Source organism: Nerophis ophidion, linkage group LG03 (genome assembly GCF_033978795.1).
Source record: "Nerophis ophidion isolate RoL-2023_Sa linkage group LG03, RoL_Noph_v1.0, whole genome shotgun sequence".
In the NCBI taxonomy this organism is placed as follows: Eukaryota; Metazoa; Chordata; class Actinopteri; order Syngnathiformes; family Syngnathidae; genus Nerophis; species Nerophis ophidion.
This window is the reverse complement of record NC_084613.1, coordinates 35,094,854-35,110,106: the sequence shown is the minus strand read 5'-3', so window position 1 is coordinate 35,110,106 and position 15,253 is coordinate 35,094,854. Positions and strand designations below refer to the sequence as shown.

Sequence of the window (15,253 nt, the reverse complement as noted above, 5' to 3'; positions counted from 1 at the left end):
CTTAGTGACATCATGCATGATGATAGCTTGTTTTAAAATGTCTCCGACAATCTTGCTTTTGAAATGACATGAATGTTTGTGCCGCTGCTTAATAACTGTTTAATAAATACAGTTTTGGTAAATTGACTTAGTTGTGATTTTCTTCTCTGCATGAAAGTTTAAAATGAGCATATATTAATGCAGTATGAACAAGAATGTTTTATTGTAGACACATAGAATCATCATACTGGTGTGATTATATGTATCAAGTGTTAATTCACGGCTAAGGAAAAATATCAAGATACATATCGTGTATCGCGATATGGCCTAAAAAAACGAGATATTAAAAAAAGCCATATTGCTCAGCCCTACTTGTATATCTAAAAGTGCAAGTATGTTATACTTGTATATCTAAATGTGCAAGTATCTTTTATCAACCTTTAAATGTGCAAGTATGTTTTATATACCTCTAAATGTGCAAGTATGTTTTACTTGTATATCTAAATGTGCACGTATGTTTTACCTACCTCTAAAGGTGCAAGTATGTTATACTTGTATATCTAAATGTGCAAGTAGGGCTGGGCGATATGGCCTTTTATTAATATCTAAATATTTTTTTTTTAGGCCGTGTCACGATACACGATATATATCTCGATATTTTTGCCTTAGCCTTGAATGAACACTTGATGCATATAATCACAGCAGTATGATTATTCTATGTGCCTACATTAAAACATTATTGTTCTTTCTTCATTAATATATGCTTATTTTAAACTTTCATGCAAAGATGGAATTTACAACTAAGTAAATTTACCAAAACTGTACTTATTGAACAGTTATTAAGCAGTGCCACAAACATTCATCTCATTTCCAAAACAGAAAGTACAAGATTGTCAGAGACATTTTAAAAAAAGCTATTTGTGCACTTTTGTGCATGATGTCACTAAGATGACATATCAAAACAACACTAAATTAAAGTGCACTTTTTGTACAAAAAAACACTATAATAGTTTAAAACAAATAAAGTGCACTTTTGTGCATGATGACACACAAGATATTTTAAAAAGTGTCAAATAATATAAATAAAAATGAGCTGCATAATAGGAAATAAATATCATATGTCCTTCGCTATGTGGTAGGTTCCTGCGGACGTTATCTCCTTCTGTTGTTGACTATTTTTTTCATACAGTATTGATCTGGAAATTGTTGCTTCGGCATTTTGTTGGTGAGGCACCGAACGGAGATGTTGACATGCAGGGTTTCAAGCACTCCTTATTCTCTAGGGGGTGACTTTTCAAAGGATGCTAGCGGTGCTACTTTTTGTAGCAACGCTTTTGCCGCATACTCGTTAACATCTTCCCGCTTGAAGCCAAACCACCGCCAGACGATGGACCCCATGCTGTTTTTCTTGGCAATTAATTATTCCTTCATTTGTTACCAGATTCGCACCTTCTCTCTCATATTACCACTCGCACCGCACCGTTAGCATCACAGCTAACATCACCATGTCGCTACCTGTCTGCGCAGCGGGTGTGTGTGATGTTGGACACGTGACATATGTAAGAAGGTGTGCTTGTTTTAAATCTCTATGAGAAGCAGAGACAAGAAAGAGTGGGAAACACATGCAGTGTAATGCCCGCAGCTCAATGCATCTGCGTCAGAACATATACTCAAATGTCATGATATAGTCATTTTCTTTATCGCACAGAGACAAACCCACGATATATCGTGTATTTTGAAGTATGTTTTATCAACCTCTAAAGGAGCAATTATGTTTTATCTACCTTTAAATGTGCAAGTACGTTATACTTGTATATCTAAATGTGCAATAGTGTTTTATCTACCTCTAAATGTGCAGTTATGTTTCATCTACCTCTAAATGCACAAGTACAAACCCAGTTTCCATATGAGTTGGGAAATTGTGTTAGTTGTAAATATAAACGGAATACAATGATTTGCAAATCCTTTTCAACCCATATTCAATTGAATGCACTACAAAGACAAGATATTTGATGTTCAAACTCATAAATTTTGTTCTTTTTTTTGCAAATAATAATTAACTTAGAATTTCATGGCTGCAACACGTGCCAAAGTAGTTGGGAAAGGGCATGTTCACCACTGTGTTAAATCACCTTTTCTTTTAACAACACTCAATAAACGTTTGGGAACTGAGGAAACTAATTGTTGAAGTTTGAAAGTGGAATTCTTTCATATTCTTGTTTTATGTAGAGCTTTAGTCGTTCAACAGTCCGGGGTCTCCGCTGTCGTTTTTTACGCTTCATAATGTGACACACATTTTTAATGGGAGACAGGTCTGGACTGCAGGCGGGCCAGGAAAGTACCCGCACTCTTTTTTTTACGAAGCCACGCTGTTGTAACACGTGCTGAATGTGGCTTGGCATTGTCGTGCTGAAATAAGCAGGGGCATCCATGAAAAAGACGGCGCTTAGATGGTAGCATATGTTGTTCCAAAACCTGTATGTACCTTTCAGCATTAATGGTGCCTTCACAGATGTGTACGTTACCCATGCCTTTGGCACTAATGCACCCCCATACCATCACAGATGTTGACTTTTGAACTTTGCGTCGATAATAATCTGGATGGTTCGCTTACCCTTTGGTACGGATGACACAATGTTGAATATTTCCAAAAACAATTTGACCACAGAACACTTTTCCACTTTGCATCAATCCATCTTAGATGATCTCGGGCCCAGAGAAGCCGGCGGCGTTTCTGGTTGTTGTTGATCAATGGCTTTCGCTTCGCATAGTAGAGCTTTAACTTGCACTTACAGATGTAGCGGCGAACTGTATTTAGTTACAGTGGTTTTCTGAAGTGTTCCTGAGCCCATGTGGTGATATCCTTTAGAGATTGATGTCGGTTTTTGATACAGTGCCGTCTGAGGGATTAACGGTCACGGTCATTCAGTATTGGTTTCCGGCCATGCCGCTTACGTGGAGTGATTTTTCCAGATTCTCTAAACATTTTGATGATATTATGGACCATAGATGTTGAAATCCCTAAATTTCTTGCAATTGCACTCTGAGAAACGTTGTTCTTAAACTGTTTGACTATTTGCTCACGCAGTTGTGGACAAAGGGGTGTACCTCGCCCCATCCTGTCTTGTGAAAGACTGAGCATTTTTTGGGAAACTGTTTTTATACCGAATCATGGCACCCACCTGTTCCCAACTAGCCTGCACACCTGTGGGATGTTCTAAATAAGTGTTTGATGAGCATTCCTCAACTTTATCAGTATTTATGGCTACCTTTCCCAACTTCTTTGTCATGTGTTGCCGGCATCAAATTCTAAAGTTAATGATTATTTGCAAAAAAAAAATGTTAATCAGTTTGAACATCAAATGTGTTGTTTTTGTAGCATATTCAACTTAATATGGGTTGAAAATTATTTGCAAATCATTGTATTCCGTTTATATTTACATCTAACAACATTTCCCAACTCATATGGAAACGGGGTTTGTATGTTATACTTGTATATCTAAATGTGCAAGTATGTTTTGTGTGTGTGTTTGTGTATAGACAGTACAGGTCAAAAGTTTGGACACACCTTCTAATTTCAATGCGTTTTCTTTATTTCTGAAGGCATCAAAACTATGACAGCTATGAAGTGTAAACCCTTTCAGGTGACTACCTCTTGAAGCTCTTTGAGAGAATGTCCAGAATGTGCAAAACAGTAATCAGAGTAAAGGGTGGCTATTTTGAAGAAACCAGAATATAAAACATGTTTTCAGTTAACACCTTTTTTGGTTAAGTACCGTACATACCTCCACATGTGTTTATTAGGGGTGTAACGGTACACAAACATTTTGGATCGGTATGTACCTCGGTTTAGAGGTCACGGTTCGGTTCATTTTCGGTACAGTAAGAAAACAACCAAATATAAGTGTTTTGCGTTTTTATTTACCAAATTTGTAAACAATGGCTTTATAAAGCCTTTTAACATTGGGACCACTATAACAATTCTGCCCACGTTAATCCACATTAAATGGCGTCAAGTTGTTGCTTGGATTAAATATAATTACAAAACTTTTCTTCTACATATAAAAAGTGCAACATTAAACAGTTTCAAGTCAACTCATCGTTCTTAATTTATTACAGCATTTGGGAAGTGTGTAGTTGATTTTTATTATCCATCCATCCATCATCTTCCGCTTATCTGAGGTCGGGTCGCGGGGGCAACAGCCTAAGCAGGGAAACCCAGACTTCCCTCTCCCCACCCACTTCGTCTAGCTCTTCCCGGGGGATCCCGAGGCGTTCCCAGGCCAGCCGGGAGACATAGTCTTCCCAACGTGTCCTGGGTCTTCCCCGTGGCCTCCTACCGGTTGGACGTGCCCTAAACACCTCCCTAGGGAGGCGTTCGGGTGGCATCCTGACCAGATGCCCGAACCACCTCATCTGGCTCCTCTCGATGTGGAGGAGCAGCGGCTTTACTTTGAGTCCCTCCCGGATGGCAGAGCTTCTCACCCTATCTCTAAGGGAGAGCCCCGCCACACGGCGGAGGAAACTCATTTCGGCCGCTTGTACCCGTGATCTTATCCTTTCGGTCATGACCCAAAGCTCATGACCATAGGTGAGGATGGGAACGTAGATCGACCGGTAAATTGAGAGCTTTGCCTTCCGGCTCAGCTCCTTCTTCACCACAACGGATCGGTACAACGTCCGCATTACTGAAGACGCCGCACCGATCCGCCTGTCGATTTCACGATCCACTCTTCCCTCACTCGTGAACAAGACTCCTAGGTACTTGAACTCCTCCACTTGGGGCAGGATCTCCCCCCCAACCCGGAGATGGCACTCCACCCTTTTCCGGGCGAGAACCATGGACTCGGACTTGGAGGTGCTGATTCTCATTCCGGTCGCTTCACACTCGGCTGCGAACCGATCCAGCGAGAGCTGAAGATCCCGGTCAGATGAAGCCATCAGGACCACATCATCTGCAAAAAGCAGAGACCTAATTTTTATTATGTAAATGTTATATTTTTATCAACATGTGATAGCAGGGACCCTGTCATTCAAATTTAGGCTGCTGCTACATTACTAATGATTAATGTAACTATAGCTGAACAAATAGTAAAATAGCAATAGGAGAGACTATTCATCCCTGAACACCATGGAGTTCATGTAGGCTTAAAGGCCTACTGAAACCCACTACTACTCACCACGTAGTCTGATAGTTTATATACCAATGATGAAATATTAACATTGCAACACATGCCAATACGGCCTTTTTAGTTTACTAAATTGCAATTTTGAATTTCCCGAGAGTTTTTTCTTGAAAACGTCGTGTAATGATGACGTGTACGCTTGACGTCACGGGCTGTTAGGAAATATGAGCGCTGCGCACACACACAGCTATAAGTCGTCTGCTTTAACCGCCTAATTACACAGTATTTTGGAGCTCTGTGTTGCTGAATCCTTTTCAATTTGTTTAATTAATATTGGAGGAGTCAAAGTAGAAAGATGGAGTTGGGAAGCTTTAGCCTTTAGCCACACAAACACATGGTGATTCCTTGTTTAAAATTCACGGAGGTGAAACTTTACTATGGATCACAGCGAACATGGATCCCGACCGAATGTCAACCAGCAGGTTTCGGTGAGAAAATTGTGGTAAAAAGTTGCTTTTTACCAGAGATCAGCTGAGCTTGTGCCGCCCATAAAGCTGCCGTCGACTTCCCTGAGACACTGCGCGTCAACACACCCGTCGACACACACCTCCGACGATCAGGTACTGTTAAACTCACTAAAACACTAGCAACACAATAGAAAGACAAGGGATTTCCCAGAATGATCCTAGTAAAAGTGTCTAAAAACATCTGAATTCGTCCCAATGCAATCGCGTTTTTTTTTGTTTGTTTTTTCTTTCTAATTCATCGCTATCAATATCCTCAAACGCGAAACTTTCATCCTTGCTCAAAATAATGGGGAAATTGTCGTTTTGTCGGTCCGAATAGCTGTTTTTGTTGGAGGCTCCCATTAAAAACTATCTGAAGATGTGAGGAGCCATCAACATGTGACGTCCACGTCTGCGACTTCCGGTAGAGGCAGGGCTTTTTTCTTAGCAAGCAAAAGTTGCAAACTTTATCGTGGATGTTCTCTACTAAATCCTTTCAGCAAAAATATGGCAATATCGCCAAATGATCAAGTATGACACATTGAATGGACCTGCTATCCCCGTTTATATAAGAAAATCTCATTTCAGTAGGCCTTTAATGATGCACTTACATCATTACACTATCAGAGACAGAAACTCTTCATTTAACATAATGTCTATTACACTATCAGAGACAGAAACTCTTCATTTAACATAGTGTCCTTTTTTGCTGCTTCAACACAGTTCAATCAACACACACACGCACACACACACACACCGCACAATGAGCTAACACACACACCGCAAAATGAGCTAACGTTACGCTAAAAGCTAATTAGCCTTCACCTCAAGCCAGGACTGCGAGGTAGCTGAGCTGCAGTTTGTTTCTGAACGTCAACGGGCTCATAGTGATGATACTAGTAGTTGATTGGGAGGTGTTTATCATTTTGGGGGAGTACGCTGCCTTATGCACACCTGCTAAACACCTATCTGCTCGACGCTGAAGCATTGACTACATGCGCTCTGAATACGCACTGCTGATTGGTTGTTACCGCTCTGAATACGCACTGCTGATTGGTCGTTACCGCTCTGAATACGCACTGCTGATTGGTCGTTACCGCTCTGAATACGCACTGCTGATTGGCTGTTACCGCCATAGTTGAAACTAATCAGATGGTTGTGTGGGTGGGACAATGCTGGTGCTGTGTCGGAGACAAAGGCAGAAAGCAGAGCAGCTTCTTAAGACATTAGCTTAGGTGGCTACTTCATATGTTCGTGTGGAAACTCGTTCGGTACACCTCCGCACCGAACCTAAACCCCCGTACCGAAACGGTTTGATACAAATATACGTACCGTTACACCCCTAGTGTTTATTCATAGTATCTATCTATCTATCTATCTATCTATCTATCTATCTATCTATCTATCTATCTATCTATCTATCTATCTATCTATCTATCTATCTATCTATCTATCTATCCATCCATCCATCCATCCATCCATCCATCCATCCATCCATCCATCCATCCATCCATCCATCCATCCATCCATCCATCCATCCATCCATCCATCCATCCATCCATCCATCCATCCATCCATCCATCCATCCATCCATCCATCCATCCATCCATCCATCCATCCATCCATCCATCCATCCATCCATCCATCCATCCATCCATCCATCCATCCATCCATCCATCCATCCATCCATCCATCCATCCATCCATCCATCCATCCATCCATCCATCCATCCATCCATCCATCCATCCATCCATCCATCCATCCATCCATCCATCCATCCATCCATCCATCCATCCATCCATCCATCCATCCATATATGCATATGTATATATATGTATATATATATGTATATGTATGTATATATGTATGTATGTATGTATATATATATATATGTATGTGTATATATATATGTATGTATATATGTATGAATATATATATATATACATTTGTGTGTGTATATTTATGAATATATATGTATGTATATGTGTATATATATATGTATGTATATGTATGTATATATGTGTATATATGTGTGTGTGTGTATATATGAATATATATGTATGTATATGTATATATATATATATGTATGTATTTGTATGTATATATGTGTATATATGTGTGTGTGTGTGTATATAAATGAATATATATATGTATGTATATATATGTGTGTGTATATATATATATATATGTATATGTATATATATGTGTGTATATATGTATATATGTGTATGTGTATATATGTGTGTATATATCCATCCATCCATTTTCTACCGCTTATTCCCTTTCGGGGTCGCGGGGGGCGCTGGCGCCTATCTCAGCTACAATTGGGCGGAAGGCGGGGTACACCCTGGACAAGTCGCCACCTCATCGCAGGGCCAACACAGATAGACAGACAACACTCACACTCACATTCACACACTAGGGCCAATTTTTAGTGTTGCCAATCAACTTATCCCCAGGTACATGTCTTTGGAGGTGGGAGGAAGCCGGAGTACCCGGAGGGAACCCACGCATTCACGGGGAGAACATGCAAACTCCACACAGAAAGATCCCGAGCCTGGATTTGAACCCAGGACTGTAGGACCTTTGTATTGTGAGGCAGACGCACTAACCCCTCTGCCACCGTGTGTGTATATATATTTATATATATGTATATATATTTATATAGATGTGTATATCTGTATGTATATATGTGTGTAAATGTGTGTGTATATATGTGTGTATGTATATATATGTGTATATATATGTGTGTATATATATATATGTGTATATATATATATATGTATATATGTATATATATGTGGGTGAAAGGCCAGCGTACTATTATTGAGCTAAAAGCAAAGGCAAGTCTCCTGTAACGCCAGCACTTTCCTTGAAGTTGACTCGCTTTTATTACACTCGCACAGACGTGCATGCGCCCATTGAACAACTCCATCCATCCATCCATCCATCCATCCATCTTCTACCGCGTATTCCCTTTAGGGGTCGCGCGGGGCGCTGGTGCCTATCTCAGCTACAATCGGGCGGAAGGCGGTGTACACCCTGGACAAGTCGCCCCTCATCGCAGCCATTGAACAACCGTATTTTTAAAATGGATAATCGTTTTGCTTGGTTTTCATTCTGTTCAGTAAAATCACTCAGCCTCACATCCCCCCTTAGGATAAGGGGCTGTAACTCTATATGAAATGTCGTAACTTCCAAAATATGTAATATTTACATAGCTTGATCATTCTAAGCATACGGTGGCGTATTAATTTCAGACGTATCACAACATTCTTTATTTCTGTTTAATAACAACAAAACTACTAATAATGGCAGACTTGATAAGAGACAACAAAGACTACTTCAGGACAAATGATGATCCAGAAACCTATTTGTGATCCTGAATATAAGGAGGATTATCTACAAGTTTTAAAACTTGTGTGCTAAACAGATGCAGCTTTAGTCAAACACTAAGGTCAGTATTGCTAAGTGCTAAACAAGATATACAAACATATTAAAACAATTACTTACTGTGCAATGTCTTCTCTCACTGGGATTAAGACTGATGGGATGTTTATATATTACCATTTACATCACCAATTCATCATCATCTTCACAAAGAGTTAAAAAAGTGAGTGTCTCTTTGTGCCTTTCTGGCCATCTTCGGGTCTAAGTTGGATGTCAAAGTTGACCAACTTGTGGGTTTATAGTCCACAACCTTCTTATATCCAGGGGAGAGGCATGATTTATGATCTAAAATTTCACAAACTCGGCAGCGATGCAGCAGCTCAGTATGTCAATATAGTAGCATAAACTGGTTAGCTCTCTGTGATCACGGCACCGCTAAAAGTAGTTCTTATGCGTTATTGCTGATAATTTAAAGTCAAGAAAACACTTGCCGACTTATTCTTCAGAAAACATTAGCACAGTACAGTGATCTGGCTCGTGAAGTCTGTTTGCTTTTTTCATGATTTTTGACAAATTCGCTAGGCCTACACCGCGTGTTTGTGACCCCCTCTCTGAGTTCACATTGTGTACATTGATGATTCATTCCAGCCGCAAAAACACTACCTTCTCTATTTGAAGGCCAATGTTTGCTGTGGACAAAGGGGCTAACAAGAAAAGAAAAGTGAGACTTCTAATACAGGCGTGCTCAAAGTGCCTCCCCACGCTTTTTGTAGTGGAGCCAGGTAGCACTGTACAACATAACATGTTTCCTGCTAGCCATCAAGGCAATCATCAGTGTGCATCTTCGCACAACACCCGCTGGACAAGTCATACATCTTCTCACAACACCTGCTGGACAGGTGGTACATCTTCCACACAACACCTGTTTGACATGGCATACGTCTTCTCACAACACTGTTGGACAGGTCATACATCTTCTCCCACACCTGTTGGACAGGTCATACGTCTTCTCACAACACCTGTTGGACAGGTCGTACGTCTTCTCACAACACCTGTTGCACAGGTCGTACATCTTCTCACGACACTGTTGGACAGGTCGTACATCTTCTCACGACACCTGTTGGATAGGTCGTACATCTTCTCATAACACTTATTGGACAGGTCATACATCTTCTCTCAACACTTGTTGGGCAAGTCATATATCTTCTCTCAACACCTGTTGGACAGGTCATACATCTTCTTACAAAACCTGCTGGAAAAGTCATACACCTTCCAATTCATATTTGCCTCCAAATCTGAAATATATAAAGAATAAGATCAGACGAGTACACTCTGTACCCTCTCAAGAAGGATTACTGCTGTCATGGCAGTCACATTTCTTTTGTAAACGTCTTTGTATAAAATGCAGTGATAATGAATATATAAATATGTTTGTACAAAATACAGTAATAATGAGTATATACGTATGTTTGTATAAAATATAGTGATAATGAATGTATAAACATGTTTGTATGACTTATAATTACGAATATACAAATATTTTTGTATAAAACACAGTGATTATGAATGTTTGTATAAATACCATCCATCCATTTTCTACCGCTTATTCCCTTTTGGGGTCACGGGGGGCGCTGGCGCCTATCTCAGCTACAATCGGGCGGAAGGCGGGCTATTAAATATATAAATATGTGTTTGTATAGAATACAGTGATTATGAATATGTGTTTGTATGAAATACCATGATGATAATTATATAAATATGTGTTTCTAAAAAATCGAGTGATTATCAATGTTTGTATAAAATACCATGATTAAATATTAGGGTTGTGAATCTTTGGGTGTCCCACGATTCGATTCAATATCGATTCTTGGGGTCACGATTCAATAATATATCGTTTTTTTTCGATTCGATTCGATTCTCAATTCAAAAACGATATGTTTTCGATTAAAAACGATTCTGTATTCATTCAATACATGGGATTTCAGCAGGATCTATCCCAGTCTGCTGACATGCTAGCAGAGTAGTAGATTTAAAAATAAAAAAAGATTTTATAATTGTAAAGGACAATGTTTTGTTAACTGATTGCAATAATGTAAATTTGTTTTAACTATTAAACAAACCAAAAATATGACTTATTTTATCTTTGTGAAAACATTGGACACAGTGTGTTGTCAAGCTTATGAGATGCGATGCAAGTGTAAGCCACTGTGACACTATTGTTCTTTTTTCATTATTTTTATAAATGTCTAATAATAATGTCAGTGAGGGATTTTTAATCACTGCTATGCTAAAATTATAAATAATATTGATACTGTTGTCGATAATATTCATTTTTGTTTCATTACTTTTGGTTTGTTATATGTCGTGTTTGTCTCCTCAATTGCTCTGTTTATTGCTGTTCTGAGTGTTGCTGGGTCAGGTTTGGTTTTGGAATTGGATTGCATTGTTATGGTATGGCTGTGTAGTGGTTTGTTCGATTAAACAAAAAAAAAAAAATAAAATAAAAAAATAAAAATATTTTTTAAAAATGAGAATTGATTCTGAATCGCACAACGTAAACGATTCGATTTGTATTCGAATCGATTTTTTCCCCACACCCCTATTAAATATATAACTGTGTTTGCATAAAATACCATGATTATAAATACCGGTATATATAAATATTTTTGTATACAATACAGTGATTCTGAATATGTGTTTGTATCAAATACCATGATAATAAATATATTTATATATATATATATGTGTGTTTGTATTAAATACAGTGACCTAAGGACATCGAGGGCGAGGCTGCTGGAGATGTTCACTGATGTCACCTGCAACGCAGACATCATGAAGAACGCCACAGATGCATACTTCTCTCTCTTACAATGTCAGTTGTCACACTTTCATAACATCTTCATCAATAATATTGTCACCCACATTTGCATATTAGTCTTTTGCCAATGCATGGTCCTTTTATTTCTTCCTATCTATGCATTGTTACACCTTTCTATCATAATCATTACTTCACTTGTTGTTTCTGAGGAAGGAAGTAAACTAGAAGAGCTCCGCTCCCAGAATTACAGTTTTTGATCAAAAAATAAATTTTGTAACAACTGATTGTGACCACGGCAACAAGACAGCTTGCTAACACATCCGACTTCAACTCTGCCCTGCGGGAAGCACTTATTCGCTAAAATAGGCAAACCGAAGGCGGCAGAAAGCTAAATACTAAATACTAGCTCAAAGCTTAGCAACCCAAAGCTAAACAACAAAAGCGAAATTGTTGAATGTATTTTAAAAGCCTCGGACCACATACGTGATCGACAAGAAAGGCGGACACAGCACTGGCTGGTGCACATTTACAATTAAAAAAGCCCCAAATACCATACAGCCGCAGCCTGGTGCAGAAGCGAACAGCACCAACGGCTTCACTTCGCCGCTGAGCAACCATGAGCAAGACAAGAAGCCGTCAGCGGGTAAATACACCGTAATCAGGGGTTACACCGTTATCAGGAACAAATTGCCAAAAAATTGATATGAAAACGATAAAAGTTATTGTAGAGATTTCAGAACATTTCAAACAGGCACATTCCCAGACAATATGAAAATAGCAAAAATCGTACCGATTTATAAGACAACCAGTTTACAAACTACAGACCTGTTTCTCTACTTCCACAATTTTCTAAATTCATTGAAAAACAGTTCAACAGATTAGACAAATTAATTAATAATACCTCCTGGCAGCAACCGGAAATTGGCATCATGCCGGTCTGCACAGTTTCCACTCTGGCATTCGTCATGGCAATGGAGCTGTTCATTCAGGCATCCCAGTGGGTAGTGGGAGGTGAGAGGACCAAGAGTGGCCTGCGTCTTCTGCCAATTAGAGCCTTTATGGATGACATGACCGTCATTACAACAACAAAACCATGCACCAGACGCTTGCTGCAGAAACTACAGGAAAACATTCAATGGGCACGGACGGAGTTCAAGCCATGCAAGTCACGTAGCATCTCCATCATAAAAGGCCAACTAACAGGTGAGCGGTTCCACATCAGCGAGGAACCAATTCCCACATTCCTAGAGAAGCCCATCAAGAGCCTCGGAAGATGGTATAATGCAGATCTCTAGAGACACCCAGCAACTTGAACAACTGCGGCAGGACACGGCTAACGACCTCAGACAGATTAATAGCACTGCACTACCAGAGAAACTGAAGATCTGGTGCCTCCAGTTTGGTTGCTACCCAGACTCCGGTGGCCATTAACTATGTATGAGGTCTCAATAAGCCATGCTACTCGCTTGGAAAGGCTAGTGAACTTGCATGTAAGAAAGTGGCTCGGACTTCCAAAGTGCTTCAGCAGCGTTGGACTCTACAGCGACGGAGCCCTGTCGCTGTCTATGTCTAGCCTGGTCGAAGAGTTCAAATGTGCCAAGGTGAGGCTGGAAATGTCGCTCACTGACTCCTGGGACCCTGTAGTGAGAGGCGCTGCTCCTTGCCTCGTAACAGGAAGGAAGTGGACCCCAGTCACAGCTGTGCCACAGGCAAAATCAGCTTTGCTCCATCGTGACGTAGTGGACCACATCCAACAAGGCAGAGGAAGCTTTGGCCTTGGAACCGTAACTCCTCTCTGGCAAAAGGCATCTGCAACCGAACGTCGAACTATGGTTGTAGAGGAAGTGCGTCGTCAGGAGGAAACAGCCAGACGTTCCGAAGCCGCAACACAAGCCAAACAAGGCCGCTGGACAAAGTGGGAGGGTGTTGAAAAGATGAAACTCACGTGGAGCGAACTTTGGGGCATGGAATCCCACAGGCTCAGTTTCATCGTTCGAGCAACATATGATGCGCTGCCATCACTCATAAACCTGAAACAATGGTTTGGAAAGGATCCATCCTGTCCCTTGTGTACAACCCCAGCAACACTCAAGCACATAATGGTTGGCTGTAGAACCAGCCTCACTCAAGGCAGATATACCTGGAGATATAACCAGGTCCTCATATGTCTAGCTGACAAACTTGAGTGCAAGAGGACATCCATCAACGCCAAACCCATCAACAATCAAGATGTGTTTGTTCGGGAGGGGTAAAAGCTGAAGACGAGACCTTCAAATCCTGATCTAAGCCTATTGAATGCAGCCAGGGACACATCTTCAGCAGATGCGAGTCGACTTAGATCAGAGGCTCATTTTACCCCCGGTGATCGCAACGACAACCCTCCGTCCAGACCTCTTCCTATGGTCTGAAACCTGCCAGACTGTCTATATCATTGAACTGACAGTTCCGTGGGAGGATGCCATCGAAGAAGCATATGAACGCAAGAAGTCTGGCTCAGGGAGGAGGACACCCCTGCCATGCAGAGTCCCCAGGGATTGTACCAACCAGTCCTTTCAACAAATTCAAATAAAAACAAAACAGACAACAAATACAGATACAGAGCCAACCTCAACATCAATGGCATTAATCAAAATAACGCAAGAGATCACAAATGCAATAGATAGTAAAAAATGTGCTGCTGCAGTGGTAATGGATTTAACAAAAGCATTTGACACAATCATATCGTAAACAAATTAGAACGCTATGGTATCAGAGGGTTGGTATTGAACTGAGTAAGAAGCTACTTAACCAACGGGAAGCAATACGTGAAGATAGGTGAACACACTTCCACAGAGCTAAAAATATCTTGTGGCGTACCTCAGGACTATACTCGGACCAAAATTGTTCAATCTCTAAATAAATTACATTTGTAAAGTTAAAAAAGACTTAAAGTTAATATTATTTGCAGATGATACAAGAGTATTTTGTCCAGGAGAGAACACACAGAAGATAATACAAAAAATAACAGAAGTAATGAACAAATTAAAAAAATGGCTCGACAAAAACAGACTCTTTGAATCTCAGTAAGACTAAAATAATCCTATTTGGTAACAGTCGAAGAGAAAGTCAAACACAAATACAGATAGACGGAGTAAATATTGAAAGGGTAAAAGTAAACACATTTTTTGTCACAAAGTGTTGGTGACGAACCCCAAGATGCAGAGACGGCAGGCTTGGTGCAGGATAACATGATTTAATGTCCGAAAATTAAGAAAATACACAAACCAGGAACCAAGGACAGGCAAACTGGAAACAGCTAACAACTATCTGGATATAGCTAACAGGAAAACAAGAAACAAGGAGCTACGAGACAGCAAACTGCAAATAGCTATCAGGAACCAGCAAACAGGAACAGCTTACCACAGACAGCAAAAATGACAATATTCGAGCACTGA

General features: G+C 40.1%; 1 protein-coding gene across 2 annotated transcripts in view; it reads left to right on the top strand.

The window, feature by feature from the left end:
* Nucleotides 1-15,253, top strand: part of brox (BRO1 domain and CAAX motif containing) — a 53,908-nt gene that overhangs the window by 2,682 nt on the left and 35,973 nt on the right. For both annotated transcript variants that reach the window (XM_061895018.1, XM_061895019.1), the window contains exon 3: nt 11,767-11,873. In XM_061895018.1, coding sequence (XP_061751002.1) covers nt 11,767-11,873 — 107 coding nt within the window. The remainder of the gene's footprint in view (nt 1-11,766; nt 11,874-15,253) is intronic.